We start from the raw sequence: 23,950 nt of genomic DNA on the forward strand, positions 1-23,950 counted from the left end.
CTCCTGAGATCCAACAAGGAAAGTCTCAAAATCGAGTCGATAATGACTTCCAGGAAACATAATTTATACTTACCTAATAAATTATTTTCTTTCCTGGCATGGAAAGTCCACAAATCCATTCAATTACTAGTGGGAATAAAACTCCTGGCCACCAGGTGGAGGCAAAGAACACCCCAGCAAAGCTTCAAGTATCCTCTCACTACCCATAATCCCCAGTCATTCAGCCGAGGAATTATGGAAAGAGAAGACACAAAGTGTATAGAGGTGCCTGAGGTTTAGAAAAATGAAGAAAAAAAAAGTTGTCTTAAAAATAAGGGCGGGTCGTGGACTTTCCATGCCAGGAAAGAAAATAATTTATCAAGTAAGTTTGTTTTTAACTTGGACCTGGTGCTCCATTTTTCATTTGGATGGGACAAATGGTAGAACAACCAACATGTTGGATCTGAAAGGCAAACCTTAAAACTGGTATTTATGAAGGCAAGCATCCTTCAAATCTAAAGAAGGAACGAAAACTGGACGCTCTATTCGTCCCTTAGACTTTTTGGCCTAGACCAGATCCAAATAAGATATTTAATTGAAAAGATGGAAATAAAAGTCTGGTTAAGGAAACCATGACAGCTGACTATGATTTCAACCACAAGGCCCTACTGGTTAGAACAGATAATGCCATATTGCATTTTGCGACACAAAGGCAAAAGCAGATGTTATAAGTTACAATGCATGCTGAAAAAGTCTTAAAATGTATCAGATATATAGGGCTAGATTTATCAAGCCCCTGCGGCAGCAAGTTCTCACAAGAACTTGCTCGCCGCGATTTATCAAGCAGCGGTCACCAGACCGCTGCTTCCCTAACATCTTCGCCACCTCTATTGTGGCGAAATGAAATCTCCTCAGTCGAGTCCGACCGAGGAGATTGACAGCTCCTGCCCGCGCGTGATTGGCTGTGCACGGGCAGGGGGCGGGATTGAACACGAGCGCAAAATTGCGCTTGTGTGCAATGTTAATTACCTGCGGGTAATTTCGCCCCGCCACAGGCGAGCTGAGGCGTACAGGGGCGCGTATACGCACCCCTGTACGCCTCAGCATTGATAAATCTAGCACATAGTGACACAACTAAATAGTTTGCAGTCATACATACAGCACTGATTGCTGGACTGAACAGAAAGACTGCTTTGTTGAGATGCCTTAATGTGAAGAAGAAAAAAAAAGCTAACCTCTAATTACCGGTCCATTGGATCATGAAAAAAAAGTAAAAAAAAGTAATATACTCTAAAGCAGGGGTGGCAAATTGGCGGCCCACGGGCCTCATATGTCCACGACCTAATATTTTGCGGCCCATGAAAATTAATAGTCATAATATGCTTATTACTTAAAGAGTGAGTGCACTTACTGTTAGCTCTCCATTACAATAACTGTATCCCTTTGTTCTAGTATTGCAATTCACTCGTTGCATAGTAAGCAGAGATCATTAAAACCCCAGATAATTTAACAAGCCACATTGTTATTTAAAAAAACAAACAAAAAAAAAACACATGCAGCACTACTTTATATCTGTTCATTACTATGGCAGCACTGATTTCACACTTAATTTTTGCCCATTCCCTCCCATAATTTTCTCTTTAACTAAAATCAAATACTTTATATTTGATTTATATTTTATATACATTTATTTTATGTGGCAAAGCAACCAGATGAAGTGTGTGTGTCACCTTCTTAAAAGCATTAGAGCACAAAAAGCCAGAGTGTGTTACCTAGCAGTTACAGAACACATTCTTTTAAAATGTATATAGTTATAGCAAATGCCACTGCTTTGTATAGCAATGGGAAGATATATAGGTAGTATACGGCCCACGAGTTGCACTTGTATGGAAAATGGCGCGCAACACAAATTAATTTAACACCTATACTCTAATAGTAATGTGGTTAACTAAAGTGGAGATAATCCCAACCACTTTAGGAATAGTTTCCCAAAGATCAATACTGGAAGCTGTTAAAGGAAACATCCTCAAACTTTGAAGCTTGATTAGAGGGAATATCTGGATTTGACCATTCCTTAGAAATTGTCTCTGTAACAGCTTCAGGTACCGGGAAATTGTCTGGAGACTTAGCAGGAGGTTTGAAACTCAAGTCCAGATACTTGACAGACTTCTGCTCCCGAGGATTAGAACCATATTCATCTTCCTGTAGCATAGTGCAAAGATGTTCAAGCTTGAACATGAACAATGCAGATTTAGAAACTTGATCAGAGACCAACTACTGATTATTGAAAAGTAATTCAGCTTCAGAGGGCAAAAGAAGAGCCAGAATCCATAAAAAGGTGTGTAGGTGATCTGATCTTCTGAAATTCGGAGTAGCTAGATAAAGTGAGTGTAGGGAAAGGCTTACTTGGAGGAGGCATAGCCGCTAGTATCCCAGTAACAGTTGAGCGTTTAGGTACAAATCTGAACACTAGAGATACAAAAATCTGCTAATACTTGCGAACAGTCTGTTAGCTATGTGAGTGCCATTGTATTGTGTCTTTACGACGGTGTTATAAAGATTAAGATACAGCATACATAAACAACTTTTCAATTTACTTATATTATCAATTTTGCTTCATTCTCTTGATGTCCTTTATTGAAGTAGTAGCAATGCACTACTGAGAGACATCAGTAAGACAATGACAAGTGGTGCATATGAGCAGTCACCAATCAGAAGTTGTAAGTTAAAAAACTAATAAAATACTCTTGCTATGTTACAGAGTACAGCAGATGCTCTGTTTGAGGGGAGAGACAAACTATGTGGCAAAATCCATCCTTTTAATGACTGTAATGCAGCCTTGACATTGCAATTAAAGCACGGGACTCTTTCTCTTGTGGTACAGGATCCACTACTGTTTAGTGTGCAGAGGTAACAAATGTCAAATATTTGCACATTTCTAATCTACTGTGTGTTTTGTAATTGTAGTTTTGTTTTCTAAGAGGGTCTTGTTCCAACTTTGTCTCTGATGATGGGACATGGAAATCATTTTTTTTTTCTCTTATTCTCTAGTAGAGAAAATATACAACCTCATAATACAATTATAAACATAGTTACTATTTCTCCAGTTGGCAGCCTGCAATTGATTGCTTAGAATATACAATAAAAGTGATGGAAAACAAATGACAAAACATATCTATCATACATAAAAAAAAGTGTTAAATCTATAGTCTGGAATTTTATTATTTTTATTATTCATAAAATTGTCCATGCTCAAAACTGAAACAGGCCACACTGTTCATATTTGTGTGTTTTTGTCATTGTTTTTTTTAAACATAATTTGCTTCCTTAAAACATTGGTTAATTGGTCTTTAAAACACTGGTGAGATTCATCTGCAATATTTAAATAATGATAATTAGAAAAAGGAATGCAATAAGAAACCATTATGTTTATGTTCATTCAGAGAGTTTCCAATGTGGCGTTCGCCTTTTAAATATGTGCAGTGGTCCATTATTTTGTAAAAATGTTCACTAGGCTGCAGAGTTCAGGAAAGGACTCCCTTTTCCATACAATAATTCTCTGCAGTAACAAACAGGCAATGTGCCTTAACCCGCTTATACGTGTTTTCATATTCCCTTTGGAAAAATAGAATCATTTAATGATTGTAGTAATTATAAAAAAAGAAAAAAAAACTAAAATGATTTATACAGTCTGAGAGAACGTCCTTGTTTTTCCTTCTACACATTTCTTCTTTAGAAAGCTGTAAAGCTGGGAAAGCTTCATTTTATCCATGTTCTTGCTGTAAACATTCAAAAAAATTCCAAGTACAACCAACAAGCCAGACCATATATACCTGTGGACATAAAAACATTTGTATGTTAAATTATTGCAGTATTGAAGAATAAACTATTTCCGTACCATAACAAAAAAACATAATTTATGTAAGAACTTACCTGATAAATTCATTTCTTTCATATTAGCAAGAGTCCATGAGCTAGTGACGTATGGGATATACATTCCTACCAGGAGGGGCAAAGTTTCCCAAACCTTAAAATGCCTATAAATACACCCCTCACCACACCCACAATTCAGTTTAACGAATAGCCAAGAAGTGGGGTGATAAGAAATAAGTGCGAAAGCATATAAAATAAGGAATTGGAATAATTGTGCTTTATACAAAAAAATCAAAACCACCACAAAAAAGGGCGGGCCTCATGGACTCTTGCTAATATGAAAGAAATGAATTTATCAGGTAAGTTCTTACATAAATTATGTTTTCTTTCATGTAATTAGCAAGAGTCCATGAGCTAGTGACGTATGGGATAATGATTACCCAAGATGTGGATCTTTCCACACAAGAGTCACTAGAGAGGGAGGGATAAAATAAAGACAGCCAATTCCTGCTGAAAATAATCCACACCCAGAATAAAATTTAATGAAAAAACATAAGCAGAAGATTCAAACTGAAACCACTGCCTGAAGTACGTTTCTACCAAAAACTGCTTCAGAAGAAAAAAACACATCAAAAATGGTAGAATTTAGTAAAAGTATGCAAAGAGGACCAAGTTGCTGTTTTGCAAATCTGATCAACCGAAGCTTCATTCTTAAATGCCCAGGAAGTAGAAACTGACCTAGTAGAATGAGCTGTAATCCTTTGAGGCGGAGTGTTACCCGACTCAACATAGGCATGATGAAATAAAGATTTCAACCAAGATGCCAAAGAAATGGCAGAAGCTTTCTGGTCTTTTCTAGAACCGGAAAAGATGACAAATAGACTAGAAGTCTTTCGGAAAGACTTAGTAGCTTCAACATAATATTAGAAAGCTCTAACAGCATCCAAAGAATGCAATGATTTCTCCTTAGAATTCATAGGATTAGGACATAATGAAGGAACCACAATTTCTCTACTAATGTTGTTAGAATTCACAACCTTAGGTAAAAAAATCAAAAGAAGTTCGCAGCACCGCCTTATCCTGATGCAAAATCAGAAAAGGAGACTCACAAAAAAGAGTAGATAATTCAGAGACTCTTCTGGCAGAAGAGATGGCCAAAAGAAACAAAACTTTCCAAGAAAGTTATATAACGACCAAAGAATGCATGGGTTCAAAAGGAGGAGCTTGAAGAGCCCCCAGAACCAAATTCAAACTCCAAGGAGGAGAAATTGACTTAATGACAAGTTTTATACGAACCAAAGGTTGTACAAAACAATGAATATCAGGAAGATTAGCAATCCTTCTGTGAAAAAGAACAGAAAGAGCAGAGATTTGTCTTACAAGAAACTTGCGGACAAACCTTTATCTAAACCATCCTGAAGAAATATAAGTCTTCCAGACTCTATAATATATCTTTCTAGATACAGATTTACGAGCCTGTCACATAGTATCAATCACAGAGTCAGAGAAACCTCTTTGACCAAGAATCAAGCGTTCAAACTCCACACCTTAAAACTAAGGTTTTGAGATCCTGATGGAAAAAAGAACCTTGAGACAGAAAGACTGGTCTTAACGGAAGAATCCACAGCCGGCAAGAGGCCATCCGGACAATATCCGCATACCAAAACCTGTGAGGCCATGCTGGAGCTACCAGCAGGACAAACGAGCATTCCTTTAGAATATTGGAGAATACCCTTGGAAGAAGAACTAGAGGCGGAAAGATATAGGCAGGATGACACTTGTAAATGCATCCACTGCCTCCGCCCGAGGATCCCGGGATCCGGACAGATACCAGGGAAGTTTCTTGTTTAGATGAGAAGCCATCAGATCTATTTCTGGGAGTTCCCACATTTGAACAATCTGAGGAAATACCTCTGGGTGAAGACCATTCGCCCAGGTGCAACGTTTGGCGACTGAGATAATCCGCTTTCCAATTGTCCATACCTGGGATATGAACCGCAGAGATTAGACAGGAGCTGGATTCCGCCCAAACCAAAATTCGAGATACTTCTTTCATAGCCAGAGGACTGTGAGTCCCTCCTTGATGATTGATGTATGCCACAGTTGTGACATTGTCTATCTGAAAACAAATGAACAACTCTCTCTTCAGAAGAGGCCAAGACTGAAGAGCTCTGAAAATTGCACGGAGTTCCAAAATATTGATCGGAAATCTCACCTCCTGAGATTCCCAAACCCCTTGTGCCGTCAGATACCCCCACACAGCTCCCCAACCTGTAAGACTTGCATCTGTTGAGATTATAGTCCAGGTCGGAAGAACAAGAAGCCCCCTGAACTAAACGATGGTGATCTGTGCACCATGTCAGAGAGTGTCGTATAATCGGTTTAAAGATATTAATTGAGATATCTTTGAGTAATCCCTGCACCATTGGTTCAGCATACAGAGCTGAAGAGGTCGCATGTGAAAATGAGCAAAGGAGATCGCATCTGATGCGGCAGTCCTAAGACCTAAAATTTCCATGCATAAGGCTACCAAAGGGAATGATTGTAACTGAAGGTTTTGACAAGCTGATATCAATGTTAAACTTCTCTTGTCTGACAAGGACAGAGTCATAGACACTGAATCTATCTAGAAACCTAAAAAGGTTACCCTTGACTGAGGAATCAATGAACTGATTGGTAAATTGATCCTCCAACCATGAACTTGAAGAAACAACACAAGTCGATTCGTATGAGATTCTTCGAAAAAGAGAAGACTGAGCAAGTACCCAGATATCGTCCAATAAGGAAATACCAAAACCCTGTTCTCTGATTACAGAAAGAAGGGCACCGAGAACCAAAACAATTCTTGGAACTGAGGCTAGGCCAAACGGTAGAGCCACAAAACTGGTAATGCTCGTCTAAAAAGAGAATCTCAGACACTAAAAGTGATCTGGATGAATCGGAATATGCAGATACACATCCTGTAAATCTATTGTAGACATATAATGCCCTTGCTAAACAAAAGGCAGGATAGTCCTACAGTAACCATCTTGAATGTTGGTATCCTTACATAACGATTCAATATTGATAGATCCGGAACTGGTCTGAAGGAATTGACCTTCTTTGGTACAATGAAGAGATAAAATAAAACCCCAGCCCCTGTTCCAGAACTGGAACTGGCATAATTACTCCAGCCAACTCTAGATCTGAAACACATTTCAGAAATGCTGAGCCTTTGCTGTGTTAACTGGGACACGGGAAAGAAAAAAAAATCTCTTAGCAGGAGGCCTTATCTGAAGCCAATTCTGTACCTTTCTGAAACAATGTTCTGAAACCAGAGATTGAGAACGGAATTGATCCAAATATCTTTGAAGAAAACATAATCTGCCCCATACCAGCTGAGCTGGAATAAGGTCCGCACCTTCATGGGTACTTAGGAGCTGGCTATAGGTTTTCTATAAGGCTTGGATATATTCCAAACTGAAAATAGTTTCCAAACTGATACCTTTCCTGAGGATGAAGGATCAGGCTTTTGTTCCTTATTATGAGGGAAGGAACGAAAATGATTATTAGACCTAAATTTACCTTAGATTTTTTATCCTTTGGTAAAAAAGTTCCCTTCCTTCCAGAAACAGTTGAGATAATAATTTATTACACTGGAAAGAAAGGGAAAGCAAACGTGACTTAGAAGACATATCAGCATTCCAAGTTTAATCCATAAAGCTTTTCTAGCTAAAATAGCTAGAGACATATACCTGACATCAACTCTAATGATATCAAAAGATGGTATCACCAACAAAATTATTAGCATGTTATAGAATAATAATAATGCTATAAAATTATGATCTGTTACTTGTTGCGCTAAAGCTTCTAACCAAAAATTTGAGGCTGCAGCAACATCCGCTAAAAATTTAGCAGGTCTAAGAAGATTACCTGAACATAAGTAAGCTTTTCTTAGAAAGGATTCAATTTTCCTATCTAAAGGATCCTTAAATGAAGTACTATCTGCCAGAGGAATAGTAGCACATTTAGCAGGAGTAGAGACAGCCTGTTAGGGCTTAGTTGGTTAAAGATCTTTCAACTATTGCAGTGGATCTACAGCTGCGGATCAGATGTAATGTTTCACTCAGCACTTAATTAACATATGACAATGTTAACCATAATGGGGCTCAGAGTGAGTTAATAAACTTTAAGTCTATGTGGAGACTTGGAGAAAAATAAAGGAATAACTTAATATGTTAAGTATCCAAAAAGAAACAGATTAATAAAGTAATTCTTTCTGATAATTTGTGGAAAAGTATCAGTTCGTATGTATCACAATACAATTTATGTAGCAGTTCATCTGTGACCAATAATTAGTGAGGTGTGCGCCAAAGATTTAAAGTCACAATAAGATGTTACACAACTCAGTTAGCTGTAGTGAGTTAGACGTAGGTTACCTGTTGAATTGGCTGAGAGCAGAGAATTCGAGCGGCACTCGAGACAACAGCTGATAGGCGGTGAGTGACAGCTTACTGAAAACCGGTTGCGGTTGGCTTCTGACTTCACAGGTATGAAGTCCGCGGGAGAAATAAACTCACGAATCTTCTGGTAATGTTGAAAAGGCACTCGGATGTTTGAAGTATAATCCTGGCTTGATAATATGTGAGGAAATGTAACGGAAATGTATACCGTAACCAAAGTAGTGAAAATAGAACACCGTAGCAAGGTGTCAGTTTCCCTTGAATAAAGTTTTGAACTATTTTCCAATAAGGTAGCTTGGAATAAGCAGGAGCTCAGTTTGTAGCAGAGTTACCTAGGGATAAAACTCAATTACTAAGCACCTGGCTGGCGTCAGGGGAAAACTTAAATAGGCTAGGAGGAACTAAAAGGTAAAGGTGGTATTGGTAATTGTATGACACTTAACATAAGGTGGAATAGTGAGTTCTGACAGATTGCCCCCTTCACTCAAGCCGTCCCACGGCTTGTAAGCGAGGTCTATGAGGATTCCTTGAATGGAAGCGAGACACCAATCGGGGAGTGTTCACAAGATTATGGGGTTCCCACGTGTCTTCATCTGAAGAGTACCCCTTCCAACTGACAAGGTATTGTAGATCCCCTTTATATAAACGTGAATCCAAAATATCCCTCACTTCATAAACGTTAGGGTCTAAAGACTGAACTTCAGGAGGTAGTAGTTGAGTACCAGTGTTTTTTGCAGGTTTCAATAAGGAGACGTGGAATGTAGGATGGATGGCAAGAGTGGTAGGAAGTTGTAAAGTGACAGCATTTTGGTTGATGATACGTATAATACGAAATGGTCCTATAAAGAGGCTTGCTAGTTTCTTGCTTGGGATCTGCAATTTTAGATTTTTTGTGGATAGCCAGACCCAGTCTCCAATTGAATATTGTGGGGATGGCCTTCTTCTGAGGTCATAATACTTCTTTTGTGCTTCTTGAGCTGTTTGTAGATTCCTTTGTAATAGTTGCCAGTTTTCAGTAAGTCTATCAGTTAGATCCTCCACATTTGGGTTTAAAGAAGAGTCTTTTGTTGAGAGACTAATCTTTGGATGGTATGCATAATTCGCGAAGAATGGTGACATCTTACTGGACGAATTGAGAGAGTTGTTATATGCGAATTCTGCAGTTGAAAGGAATTTCTTCCAGTCTGTTTGGTGGTAGGCACAGTAGCAGTGCAGATACTGCTCAAGCCACTGGTTTAAGCGCTCTGTTTGGCCATTAGTCTGAGGGTGGTAAGCGGTGGTATAACGGTGTTCAATCTGTAACTTGTTGCAGAGGTTCTTCCAGAAACGAGAGGTAAATTGAGCTCCCCTGTCAGAATTAAGGATTTCTGGTATCCCATGTAGTTTAATAATGTTGTCTATAAATAGTTGTGCGGTTTCAGCTGAGGTTGGCAATTTGTGGTGCGGTATAAAATGAGCCATCTTGGTAAACAAATCGATAACCACCATTAAAGTGTTCATTCCAGCTGAAGTAGGTAATTCAACTATAAAATCTATACCCAGATGAGTCCAGGGTCTTTGTGGAACTTGTATGGGCATCAGTAATCCATAAGGAGGACGTCTCTCCGATTTTGAAGTGATACATCTAGTGCAATTTTGTACATAGTTACGAACATCCATGGCCATATGTGGCCACCAATAAGTCCTTGAAATGAGGTTTAAAGTTCTTTGAATACCAGGGTGTCCAGAAAGAGGGGAATTGTGATGTTCCTTCATTAAATTTTGTCTTAACTGCTCAGGTATATATAATTTGTCTGAATTGTAATATAGACCATCATTTCCTAGTGTTATTCCTTTAGGTAAGTCTTGTTCAGCATGTATGGCCTTTTGATAAACGGATTCAGAAAATGATGAGATGCCTAAGAACTTCTCGTGGGGTATCATCACTGTAGGGCTACCTTCCGAAGGAGGTTTAGGGTCTCTTCGGGAAAGAGCGTCCGCCTTTCCATTGCGGTTAGCTGGTCTGTAAATGATTTGAAAATGAAATCTGCTAAAGTAAAGACTCCACCTCACCTGTCTAGCTGAGAGGGTCTTATTTCTCTGGAGGTATTCCAAATTTTTGTGGTCGGTATAAACTATAACCGGTAAGAGTGTACCCTCTAGAAGATGCCTCCAGTATTCAAAAGCTCTTTTAATGGAGAGTAACTCCTTTTCCCCAATAGGGTAATTCCTTTCAGGAGGAGACATAATTTTCGAATAGAAGGCTATAGGGTGTAGAGGTTTGGTTAAATTTTCTCTTTGGGATAAGACAGCTCCTAAGGCGTAGTCTGAGGAGTCCACTTCAAGAAAATACTGTAAAGCAGGATCAGGGTGATGCAATATTGGAGCTGTAGTAAAGGAGTGTTTTAAGAATTCAAATGCTTCATTTGCCTTTGAGTTCCACCGATAGGTAGTTGTACTGCCCGTAAGGATGGTAAGAGGTTTAGCGATAGAGGAATAATTTTTTATAAATTTTCGGTAATAATTGCTGAAACCTAAGAAGCGTTGGAGATCCTTTCGGGTTTGTGGAATAGGCCAATCTTTTACTGCTTCAACCTTGTCTTGTTGCATCTCGATGCCTTCAGAGGAGATGTTGTAACCAAGGAAAGATATCTTTTGAGTGTGAAATAAGCATTTTTCAGCCTTTGCATAAAGTCGATGTACTTGTAATCTTGAGAGTACCCAGCTGACGTGCTTAATATGATCTTGAAGGTTTTGGGAGTAGATCAGGATGTCATCCAGATAGACTACGACACAGATGTCTAACAGGTCTCTGAAGACATCATTGATGTAGTGTTGGAAAGTGGCTGGTGCATTGGTAAGGCCAAATGGCATAACTAGGTACTCATACAGACCGTATTGAGTCCTAAAGGCAGTCAACCACTCATCTCCCTCTCTTATGCGTATGAGGTTGTAGGCCCCTCTGAGATCTAGTTTGGTGAAAATCTTAGCTTTGTGAAGGCGTTCTATGAGCTCGAGTATTAATGGGAGAGGGTACCTATTCTTAACAGTGATTTTGTTTAGGTCTCTGTAGTCTATGATCGGACGTAATGATTGATCTTTGTTTTTGACAAAAAACATTCCTGCACTAGCAGGAGATACCGAGGGTCTGATGAATCCCTTCTTAAGGTTCTCGTCTAAATAAGCTTTTAAATGTTCAAGCTCAGGTTGACTCAACGGGTATAAGTGACCATAAGGTATAGTTGCACCAGGTTTAAGGTCTATGGGGCAGTCATAACTGCGGTGTGGTGGTAAGTTTTCTGCCTCACGTTTGCTAAATACTTCTATATATTGGGTGTACTCCTTAGGAATGATAGGCAACTCCTCATCTACCTGTGCTACCTGTATTACATGTGTGGGAGATGTACAGGTACTCTTACAGTATGGGGAGTCTAAAGTGAGTTTTAATGTCTTCCAGACTATAGTGGGTTCATGCAAGCGTATCCACTGTATACCTAAAACCACAGGAAAAAGAGGAGAAGGCAATACATCAAAACGAATATATTCATGATGATTGTCTTGTGTGGTAACCAATAAAGGGACGGTATGATGTGTTATTGGACCGCTAGATATGTATGTGCCATCAACGACATGAATAGAGACAGGAGTGGTTTTTCTTTCAAGTGCTATTTTATTTATTTTCACAATGGTAGAATCTATATAATTCCCGTGGGCCCCGGTGTCAACAATGGCCTCAGTGGTTAGGCGTCTACGTTCCCACTGCAAATGGCCTCAGTGGTTAGGCGTCTACGTTCCCACTGCAAAGAGAGAGAGATGATACAATAAATAGGGTTATTCTGCTTTGAGGTAGAAATGTTAGTCATAATGCACTTACTTTTCTTATTCTTTTGTAGCAGTGGACATTCCTTTACGGAATGGGAAGGATTAGCACAGTATAGACAGAGTGCTAGAGTTTTGCGTCTCTGCTTTTCTTCTAGTGACAGAGGACCTCTTAGAACTCCAATTTCCATCGGCTCTTGAGTGGTACTATTGGTAGCCCCATGGGATATGGGAGGCGTAGGTTTCCGGTAGATAACTTCAGAACTGTGTCTTTCACTTCTCCTTTCCCTGAGACGCCTGTCTATTTGTATGGACAGCCTCATCAGCCCTTCCAATGTATCTGGTAGAACCACTCTAGCCAACTCATCCTTAATAGACTCAGAGAGACCCAGCATGAATTGGTTTCTAAGAGCTATTTGATTCCATTGGGAGTCTGTAGAAAACTGCTTAAATTCAGTGATATACACCTCAACTGGTTTAGAACCTTGTCGTAAAGCTCTCATCTTAGTTTCAGCTGTAATTTGTGAATTAGTATCCAAATACAATTCATCCATGGCAGTGAGGAAATCTGGTAGGGAAGTGAGAATAGGATTATGTGTTTCATAAAACGAGTCTGCCCAAATCCTGGGTTCACCACGTAAAAAAGATATCATTGTCAAAACTTTCAGGTGATCACTAGGGTAAGTTTTAGGTTTGAGTGTGAAAAGCAACATGCATGCATTCTTAAATTGACGATATAAACGTCTGTCGCCTGAAAAGAAATCAGGGGATGCTATCTGAGGCTCAGGTTGGCTTACCGGAGGCGGTGTTGTAACCTTCACAGTGTCTCTGATAACCTTTCTCAAAGTTTCATTCTCCACTTGTAAGGCACTCATGGCCTGTCCTAGTTGATCTACCTTTTGTGTAAGATTGTAAACAATTTGCGGCAGATCCGCTGGATCCATTATTCAGGCTTAGTAATTCTGTTAGGGCTTAGTTGGTTAAAGATCTTTCAACTATTGCAGTGGATCTACAGCTGCGGATCAGATGTAATGTTTCACTCAGCACTTAATTAACATATGACAATGTTAACCATAATGGGGCTCAGAGTGAGTTAATAAACTTTAAGTCTATGTGGAGACTTGGAGAAAAATAAAGGAATAACTTAATATGTTAAGTATCCAAAAAGAAACAGATTAATAAAGTAATTCTTTCTGATGATTTGTGGAAAAGTATCAGTTCGTATGTATCACAATACAATTTATGTAGCAGTTCATCTGTGACCAATAATTAGTGAGGTGTGCGCCAAAGATTTAAAGTCACAATAAGATGTTACACAACTCAGTTAGCTGTAGTGAGTTAGACGTAGGTTACCTGTTGAATTGGCTGAGAGCAGAGAATTCGAGCGGCACTCGAGACAACAGCTGATAGGCGGTGAGTGACAGCTTACTGAAAACCGGTTGCGGTTGGCGTCTGACTTCACAGGTATGAAGTCCGCGGGAGAAATAAACTCACGAATCTTCTGGTAATGTTGAAAAGGCACTCGGATGTTTGAAGTATAATCCTGGCTTGATAATATGTGAGGAAATGTTACGGAAATGTATACCGTAACCAAAGTAGTGAAAATAGAAAACCGTAGCAAGGTGTCAGTTTCCCTTGAATAAAGTTTTGAACTATTTTCCAATAAGGTAGCTTGGAATAAGCAGGAGCTCAGTTTGTAGCAGAGTTACCTAGGGATAAAACTCAATTACTAAGCACCTGGCTGGCGTCAGGGGAAAACTTAAATAGGCTAGGAGGAACTAAAAGGTAAAGGTGGTATTGGTAATTGTATGACACTTAACATAAGGTGGAATAGTGAGTTCTGACACAGCCCCATAACCTTAGGGATTTTGTCCCCAAAAAAACTCTAATCTGTCAGATGGCACAGGATATAATTGCTTAAACGTTTGGAAGGAGTAAAAGAATTACCCAAATTATTCCATTCCCTGGAAATTACTTCAGAAATAGCATCAGGGAGATTAAACACTTCTGGAATAACTACAGGAGATTTAAAAACCTTATTTAAACGTTTAGATTTAGTATCAAGAGGACCAGAATCCTCTATTTCTAATGCAATTAATACTTCTTTAAATAAAGAACGAATAAATTCCATCTTGAACAAATACAAAGATTTATCAGCATCAACCTCTGAGACAGAAACCTCTGAACCAGAAGAACCATTATCAGTATCAGAATGATGATGTTCATTTAAAAATTCATCTGAAAAAAGAGAAGTTTTAAAAGACTTTTATGTAAACTAGAAGGAGAAATAACAGACATAGCCTTCTTAATGGATTTAAAAAATAAAATCTCTTATGTTTATCAGGAACACTCTGAAAATTAGATGTTGACGGAACAGCAACAGGTAATGTAACAGTACTAAAGGAAATTTTATCTGCATTAATAAGTTTGTCATGACAAAACAGTACAAACAACAGCTGGAGAAACAGACACCAAAAATTATAGCAGATACACTTAGCTTGGTAGCTCCAGCACTAGACAGCGATTTTCCTGTAGTATCTTCTGACTCAGATGCAACGTGAGACATCTTGCAATATGTAAGAGAAAAAAACAACATATAAAGCAAAATTGATCAAATTCCTTAAATGACAGTTTCAGGAATGGGAAAAAATGCCAAAGAACAAGCTTCTAGCAACCAGAAGCAATGAAAAAATAAGACTTAAATAATGTGGAGACAAAAGCGACGCCCTTATTTTTTAGCGCCAAATAAGACGCCCACATTATTTGGCGCCTAAATGCTTTTGGCGCCAAAAATGACGCCACATCCGGAACGCCGACATTTTTGGCGCAAAATAACGTCAAAAAATGACGCAACTTCCGGCGACACGTATGACGCCGGAAACGGAAAAGAATTTTTGCGCCAAAAAAGTCCGCGCCAAGAATGACGCAATAAAATGAAGCATTTTCAGCCCCCGCGAGCCTAACAGCCCACAGGGAAAAAAGAGTCAAATTTTTGAAGGTAAGAAAAAATGATTAATTCAAATGCATTATCCCAAATATGAAACTGACTGTCTGAAAAATAAGGAAAGTTGAACATTCTGAGTCAAGGCAAATAAATGTTTGAATACATATATTTAGAACTTTATAAACAAAGTGCCCAACCATAGCTTAGAGTGTCACAGAAAATAAGATTTACTTACCCCAGGACACTCATCTACATGTTGTAGAAAGCCAAACCAGTACTGAAACGAGAATCAGCAGAGGTAATGGTATATATAAGAGTATATCGTCGATCTGAAAAGGGAGGTAAGAGATGAATCTCTACGACCGATAACAGAGAACCTATGAAATAGACCCCGTAGAAGGAGATCACTGCATTCAAATAGGCAATACTCTCCTCACATCCCTCTGACATTCACTGCACGCTGAGAGGAAAACCGGGCTCCAGCTTGCTGCGGAGCGCATATCAACGTAGAATCTAGCACAAACTTACTTCACCACCTCCATCGGAGGCAAAGTTTGTAAAACTGAATTGTGGGTGTGGTGAGGGGTGTATTTATAGGCATTTTAAGGTTTGGGAAACTTTGCCCCTCCTGGTAGGAATGTATATCCCATACGTCACTAGCTCATGGACTCTTGCTAATTACATGAAAGAAATACATATTACATTCTTTATAACTTGATAATGAGAAACAAATTGACTGTGGTCCCGAGCAAATAATTCTGCTATACTCTCAATATAATACCTTATTTTACAGGCTAATACTTAAAAGGGACACTGAACACAATTTTTTTATTTTACGATTCCGATTGAGCATGAAATTTTAAGCAACTTTCTAATTTACTCCTATTATCAATTTTTCTTTGTTCTCTTGGTATGTTTATTTTAAAAAACAGGAATGTTAGCTTACAGGCCGGCCCAATTTTGGTTCAGCACCCTGGATAGCCCTTGCTGATTGGTGGGTACATTTAGCCACCAATCAAGCAAGCTGTACCCAGGTGCTTAACCAAAGATGGGCCGGCTTGTAAGCTAACATTCCTGTTTTTTTCAAATAAAGATACCAAGAGAACAAAGAAAAAATGATAACAGGAGAAAGTTACAAAGTTAATTAAAATTGCATGCTGTATTTGAATCATGAAAAACAAAATTGGGTTCAGTATCACTAACATATTCTAGTATCTAGTAGGGCGTACTATTTTATTAAAAGTTACACAGACCTAAATAAAGCAAATCTATGAAAAAACACCTACAGTGTCTAATTAAAATAATGTTAATTACTTACTGAATAGTGAATGGTTTTGCAAAGAACAAGAAGGAAAGAACAATAGTCATTGCTTTTCTCCCCGTTGTTACTGGAAAAAAAAAAAAAAAAAAGGAAAATTAAATATATTTAATATTTACATAATGATTTACAAGAAATTGTCAGGATTTTAGATCCCATAGGAAAATACATTTTAATTATGTTTTTGATATATAAGAAAAGCTTTTAAAGGTGTATGAAACCATTTCACTGAGCAAGAATTAATTTAGGGCATCTACTAATGTCTGTATGTATGTTTGCAAACATAGTAGGTATATTTACAGTTTTTTTTATTAACATTATTAATAGTCATTTATCTGTGAATTTAAAGAACAGTGTGGGAAGATGCCCCTTAATAAAAGAGCAAATCTGCTAATAACCTGCTAACTTAAAGGGACAAAATCAAGGTTTAATGATTTAGATGCAAATCTGAACAACTTTCCAATGTATTATGCAATTTGCTTTGTTCTGTTTGCATCCTTTGTTGAAAAGCAAACCTAGGTAGGCTCAGGAGCAGAAATGTACTACTGGGAGCTGGATGCTGATTGGTGGCTGCCTGTTGTCATTGGCTCGCAGTAGTGCATCGCTGCTCCAACAGAACAACACGAACATGAAGTCAATTAGATAATATAAGCACATTGGAAAGTTGTTTAAAATTGTATGCTCTGTAGGAATCATGAAATACTAATTTGGGGCTTTATGTCCTTTTAATAGCAAACACCTTAAGCATTTGTGATTGCCTCTAGTTGTCACATGATACAGGGGGAGTGCAAATAGACATAACTTTGAAATTTGTCAGAAAAAAATCTACTACTTATTTGAAGTTCAGACTAAGTGCTATTGCATTGTCTTTTTATCATGTTTGTTGATTATGCAAATCGACTGTATTTACTTTTAAACTTGCATGATTCAGGCACAGCTAATATTAAAAAAAAAAAAAAAAACACAAATTATGCTTACCTGATAATTTAATTTCCATCTGTATAGGAAGAGTCCACAGCTGCATTCCTTACTTGTGGGAAATACTGAACCTGGCCACCAGGAGGAGGCAAAGACACCCCCAGCTAAAGGCTTAAAGGGTCATGAAACCCCAAAAAATTATTTTGTGATTGAGATAGAGAATACAATTTTAAACAACTTTCTAATTTACTTCTATTATCTAATTTTCTAATTTGTTTCATTCTCTTGGTATGCTTTGTTGAAGGAGCAGCAATGCACTACTGGTTTCTAACTGAACACATGGGTGAGCCAATGACCATCAGTATATATATATATATATATATATATATATATATATATATATATATATATATATATATATATATATATATATATATATATATATATATATATATATATATATATATATATATATATATATATATATATTATAGTCTCCAATCAGCAGCTAGAACCTAGATTCTCTGCTACTCCTTAACTTGCCTACATAAACCTTTCAGCAAAGGATAAAAAGAGAAGGAAGCAAATTAAATAATAGAAGTAAATTGGAAAGTTCTTTAAAATTGTATTCTCTATCTGAATCATGAAAGAAAGATTTTGGGTTTCATGTCCATTTAAATTGCTCCCTCACTTCTTCATAACCCCAGTCATTCTGCCGAGGGAACAAGGAACAGTAGGAGAAATATCGGGGCGAAAAAGGTGCCAGAAGAAAAAAAACAGAATTTATGCTTACCTGATAAATTTCTTTCTCTTGTGATGTATCGAGTCCACGGATTCATCCATACTTGTGGGATATTCTCCTTCCCAACAGGAAGTGGCAGAGAGAGCACCCACAGCAGAGCTGTCTATATAGCTCCTCCCTTAGCTCCACCCCCCAGTCATTCGACCGAAGGCTAGGAAGAAAAAGGAGAAACTATAGGGTGCAGTGGTGACTGAAGTTTTTATAAATAAAAATATACTACCTGTCTTAAATAGACAGGGCGGGCCGTGGACTCGATACATCACAAGAGAAAGAAATTTATCAGGTAAGCATAAATTCTGTTTTCTCTTGTAAGATGTATCGATTCCACGGATTCATCCATACTTGTGGGATACCAATACCAAAGCTTTAGGACACGGATGAAGGGAGGGACAAGACAGGTACCTTAAACGGAAGGCACCACGGCTTGTAGAACCTTTCTCCCAAAAATAGCCTCCGAAGAAGCAAAAAGTATTGAATTTGTAAAATTTGGAAAAAGTATGAAGCGAAGACCAAGTCGCCGCCTTACAAATCTGTTCAACAGAAGCCTCATTTTTAAAAGCCCATGTGGAAGCCACTGCTCTAGTAGAAAGAGCAGTAATTCTTTCAGGAGGCTGCTGGCCAGCAGTCTCATAAGCCATACGGATGATGCTTTTCAGCCAAAAAGAAAGAGAGGTAGCCTTTTGACCTCTCCGCTTACCAGAATAGACAACAAACAACGAAGATGTTTGACGGAAATCTTTGGTTGCTTGTAAGTAGAACTTTAAAGCACGAACCACATCAAGATTGTGCAACAGACGTTCCTTCTTTAAAGAAGGATTAGGACACAGCAAAGGAACAACAATTTCCTGATTGATATTTCTATTAGAAACAACCTTAGGAAGGAATCCAGGTTTGGTACGTAAAACCACCTTATATGCATGGAAAACAAGATAAGGTGAGTCACACTGTAAAGCAGATAACTCAGAAACTCTTCGAGCCGAAGAGATAGCTACTAAAAACAAAACTTTCCAAGATAGAAGCTTAATATCTATGGAATGCATAGGTTCAAACGGAACCCCTTGAAGAATTTTAAGAACCAGGTTTAGGCTCCATGGCGGAGCAACAGGTTTAAATACAGGCTTGATCCTGACCAAGGCCTGACTAAATGCTTGAACTTCTGGAACATCTGCCAGACGTTTGTTTAAAAGAATAGACAAAGCAGATATTTGTCCCTTTAAGGAACTATCTGATAATCCCTTCTCCAATCCTTCTTGGAGAAAGGACAAAATTCTAGGAATCCTATCCAAGAGTAACCCTTGGATTCACACCAACAAAGATATTTGCGCCAAATCTTATGATATATTTTCCTGGTAACAGGCTTTCTAGCCTGAATCAGGGTATCAATGACCGACTCAGAGAAACCACGCTTTAATAGAATCAGGCGTTCAATCTCCAAGTAGTCAGACGCAGAGAAATTAGATTTGGATGCTTGAACGGACCTTGAATTAGAAGGTTCTGCCTCATTGGCAGAGTCCACGGTGGAACAGATGACATGTCCACCAGGTCTGCATACCAAGTCCTGCGTGGCCACGCAGGCGCTATCAGAATCACCAAAGCTCTCTCCTGCTTGATTCTGGCAACCAGACGTGGGAGGAGAGGAAACGGTGGAAATACATAAGCCAGATTGAAGGACCAGAGCACTGCTAGAGCATCTATCAGTACCGCCTGGGGATCCCGAGACCTGGACCCGTAACGAGGAAGTTTGGCGTTCTGTCGGGACGCCATCAGATCCAATTCTGGTGTGCCCCATAGCTGAGTCAGCTGGGCAAATACCTCCGGATGGAGCTCCCACTCCCCCGGATGAAAAGTCTGACGACTTAGGAAATCCGCCTCCCAGTTCTCTACCCCTGGGATATGGATTGCTGAGAGATGGCAAGAGTGATCCTCCGCCCATCGGATAATTTTGGTTACCTCCATCATCGCTAGAGAACTCCGTGTTCCTCCTTGATGATTGATATAAGCTACAGTCGTGATGTTGTCCGACTGAAATCTGATGAATTTAGCCGCAGCTAGCCGAGGCCACGCCTGAAGCACATTGAATATCGCTCTCAGTTCTAGAATGTTTATCGGGAGGAGAGCTTCCTCCCGAGACCATAAGCCCTGTGCTTTTAAGGGAATTCCAGACTGCACCCCAGCCTAGCAGGCTGGCATCTGTCATTACTATGAGCCACTCTGGCATGCGGAAACACATTCCCTGAGACAGGTGGTCCTGAGACAACCACCAGAGAAGAGAATCTCTGGTCTCCCAGTCCAGATGCAGTTGAGGAGATAAATCTGCATAATCCCAATTCCACTGTTTGAGCATGCATAGTTGCAGTGGTCTGAGGTGTAGGCGGGCATAAGGAACTATGTCCATTGCCGCTACCATGAGTCCGATTACCTCCATACACTGAGCCACTGATGGCCGAGGAATGGAATGAAGAGCTCGGCAAGTGATTAAAAGTTTTTATTTTCTGACCTCCGTCAGAAATATTTTCATTTCTACCGAGTCTATCAGAGTCCCTAGGAAGGAAACTCTTGTGAGAGGGACAAGAGAACTCTTTTTTTTATGTTCACCTTCCACCCGTGAGATCTCAGAAAAGCCAACACGATGTCCGTGTGAGACTTGGCTAGCTGGAAAGTCAACGCCTGAATTAAGATGTCATCTAGATAAGGCGCCACTGCTATACCCCGCGGTCTTAGAACCGCCAAAAGGGACCCTAGCACCTTTGTGAAAATTCTGGGAGCCATGGCCAACCCGAAGGTAAGGCCCACAAACTGGTAATGCCTGTCCAGAAAAGCGAATCTGAGGAATTGATGATGATCTCTGTGAATAGGGATGTGTAGGTACACATCCTTTAAATCCACGGTAGTCATATATTGACCCTCCTGGATCAGAGGAAGAATAGTCCGAATAGTCTCCATCTTGAAAGATGGTACTCTGAGGAATTTGTTTAGAATTTTGAGATCCAAGATTGGTCTGAAAGTTCCCTCTTTTTTGGGAACCACAAACAGGAACTGGGCGGATCACTCCCATGGTATGTAGGTCTTCTACACAGCGTAAGAACGCCTCTCTCTTTGTCTGGTTTGCAGACAATTGAGAAATGTGAAATCTCCCCCTTGGAGGGGAGTCTGAAGTCCAGAAGATATCCTTGGGACACAATTTCTAAAGCCCAGGAATCGTGAACATCTCTTGCGCAAGCCTGAGCGAAGAGAGTCTGCCCCTACTAGATCTGGTCCCGGATCGGGGGCTACCCCTTCATGCTGTCTTAGAGACAGCAGCAGGCTTCTTGGCCTGTTTACCTTTGTTCCAAGCTTGGTTAGGTCTCCAGACTGACTTGGATTGGACAGAATTCCCCTCTTGCTTTCCTGCAGGGGAAGCTGAAGCGGGACCACCCTTGAAGTTCCGAAAGGAACGAAAATTATTTTGTTTGGTCCTCATCTTATTTGTTTTATCCTGAGGGAGGGCATGGCCTTTCCCTCCAGTGGTATCTGAAATAATTTCTTTCAGTGCAGGCCCGAATAGGGTTTTTCCTTTGAAAGGGATGTTCAACAATTTAGATTTTGATGACACATCAGCAGACCAGGACTTAAGCCATAAAGCCCTGCGTGCTAAAATGGCAAAACCTGAATTCTTTGCCGCTAATTCAGCCATTTGGAAAGCGGCATCTGTAATGAAAGAATTAGCCAACTTAAGGGCCTTAATTCTATCCATAATATCCTCTAATGGAGTCTCCACCTGGAGAGCCTCTTCTAGAGCCTCAAACCAGAAAGCAGCTGCAGTAGTTACAGGAACAATGCATGCAATAGGTTGGAGAAGAAAACCTTGATGAACAAAAATTTTCTTTAGGAGAAAATAAAAACTAACATTTTTGTCACCACACTCACTTTGCCCTTCCTAGCAGTTAAGCAGGCAGAGAGAATGACTGAGGGGTGGAGTTAAGGGAGGAGCTATATAGACAGCTCTGCTGTGGGTGCTCTCTCTGCCACTTCCTGTTGGGAAGGAGAATATCCCACAAGTATGGATGAATCCGTGGACTCGATACATCTTACAAGAGAAAATTCCTTACTTGTCGGAAAAATATACAGTAAGGGAAAAAAGAGAGGCGGACCCTAATCTGAGGGCACCACAGCCTCAAAACCCTTTCTCCCGAAGGCTGCTTTAGCATAAGTAAAAACATCAAATTTAAAAAAATTTGGAAAAAGTATGTAAGGAGAACCAGATAGCTGCCTTACAAATCTGATCCATAGAGGCCTAATTTTTGAAGGTCCAAGAGGAAACCACTGCTCTTGTAGAATGAGCCGTAATCCTCAGAGGAGGCTTATGTCCCGCCATTTCTATGCTAAACGGATGACACTCCTCAGACAAAAAGATAAGGAAGTCAAAGAGAACGTTGTAAACGTTCCTTTGACGAAGAAGGATTAGGACATAAGAAAGGAACCACAATAAGCAATCACAGATACTCTGCGCGCAGAAGCAATAGTCAGTAGAAAAGGAACCTTCCAAGACAACAATTTAATGTCTACTTCATGCATAGGCTCCAACGGAGCCCGTTGCAAAACCTTAAGGACAAGATTTAAACTCCAAGGAGGAGCCTTAGATCTAAACACAGGTCTGATCCCAGCAGAACCTTAACAAATGGCTGCACATCTTTGAAGCTCTGCAAACTTCTTGTGCAGTAATACTGACAGAGCCAAAAACTGTCCCTTAAGGGGACTTGCAGAAAAGCCCTTCTCCATTTCATCCTGGAGAACAGAATAGGTAGGTCCTCCACACCTTATGATAGATGCGTCTAGCAACCAGCTTACGAGCTTGAATGAGAGTAAAAATAACTCTCTCAGAAAACCCTCTCTTGGCTAGGACTAAGCGTTCAATCTCCACGCAGTCAACCTCAGAGAATCTAGACATTGATGAACAAAGAGACATTGGTCAGCAGATCCCTGCGACAAGGTAACTTCCACGGAGGAGATGATGACATCCCCACTAGATCCGCGAACCATATCCTTTGCAGCCAAGACGGAGCAGTCAGTATCACCGACGCCTGCTTGACTCGAGCCACAACACTAAGAAAGTAGTGGTAACAGTCAGAAAGGATAAATTGGATTGAACCTCCAAGGCACCGCTAATGCATCTGTTAGCTCCACCTAAGGATCCCTGTACCTTGACCCCTATCTGGGTAGCTTGGTACTGAGATGTTATAAGATCTTCCTTTTGAAAATCTTTGCAAACACTCGGGATGGAGAGACCATTCTCCCGGATGAAAGGAATGTCTGCTGAGGAATCCGCTTCCCAGTTGTCCACACCCGGAATATGGATCGCTGACAGAGAACAAATGCGGGTCTCCCCCACACCAGAATCCGAGATACTTCCCTCATAGCTAGGGAGCTTCTCGTTCCACCCTGATGGTTGATGTAAGCCACCAAGGATGTATTGTTTGATTGGAATCTGATTAACTGGGACGAACCCAGCAGAGGCCAAGCCTTCAGAGCACTGTATATTGCCCGAAGATCCAAAATGAGATCAGGAGGGAGCTTTACCTCCTGAGACCAGATGCCCTGTGCTTTCCTGGCACCCCAAATGGCTCTTCATCCGGACAGACTCGCAACCGTAGTCACAATCACCCAGGATGGTCTTGAGACGGACGTCCCTCAGGACAAGTGATTCGGACAAAACCACCAAGAGAGCGATTGATTGTCCAGAGAAATCTGTTGAGACAGATCCGAATGATCGCCGTCGAATGATCGCCGTTCCACTAGTTCAGCATGCGCAGTTGCAACAGTCTGAGGTGAAACCTGGCAAAGGAATGATGTCCAAGCTGGACACCATGAGACCAATCACCTCCATACACTGAGCCACA

The 23,950-nt window shown here is 39.9% G+C and overlaps 1 protein-coding gene across 3 annotated transcripts in view; it reads right to left on the bottom strand.

Annotated features, from left to right (window-relative positions):
- Nucleotides 1-3,190: 3,190 nt before the first annotated feature.
- The window catches only part of SLC35B3 (solute carrier family 35 member B3), a 168,471-nt gene continuing 147,711 nt past the window's right edge, over nucleotides 3,191-23,950 (bottom strand). For all 3 annotated transcript variants that reach the window (XM_053714730.1, XM_053714732.1, XM_053714731.1), the window contains exons 9-10: nucleotides 16,355-16,424; nucleotides 3,191-3,812 (exon numbers count right to left, since the gene is read on the bottom strand). In XM_053714730.1, the coding sequence (XP_053570705.1) occupies nucleotides 3,662-3,812; nucleotides 16,355-16,424 (221 nt within the window). In that variant the 3' untranslated portion in view covers nucleotides 3,191-3,661. The remainder of the gene's footprint in view (nucleotides 3,813-16,354; nucleotides 16,425-23,950) is intronic.

This window comes from Bombina bombina, chromosome 5, assembly GCF_027579735.1.
Source record: "Bombina bombina isolate aBomBom1 chromosome 5, aBomBom1.pri, whole genome shotgun sequence".
Classification (NCBI taxonomy): Eukaryota; Metazoa; Chordata; class Amphibia; order Anura; family Bombinatoridae; genus Bombina; species Bombina bombina.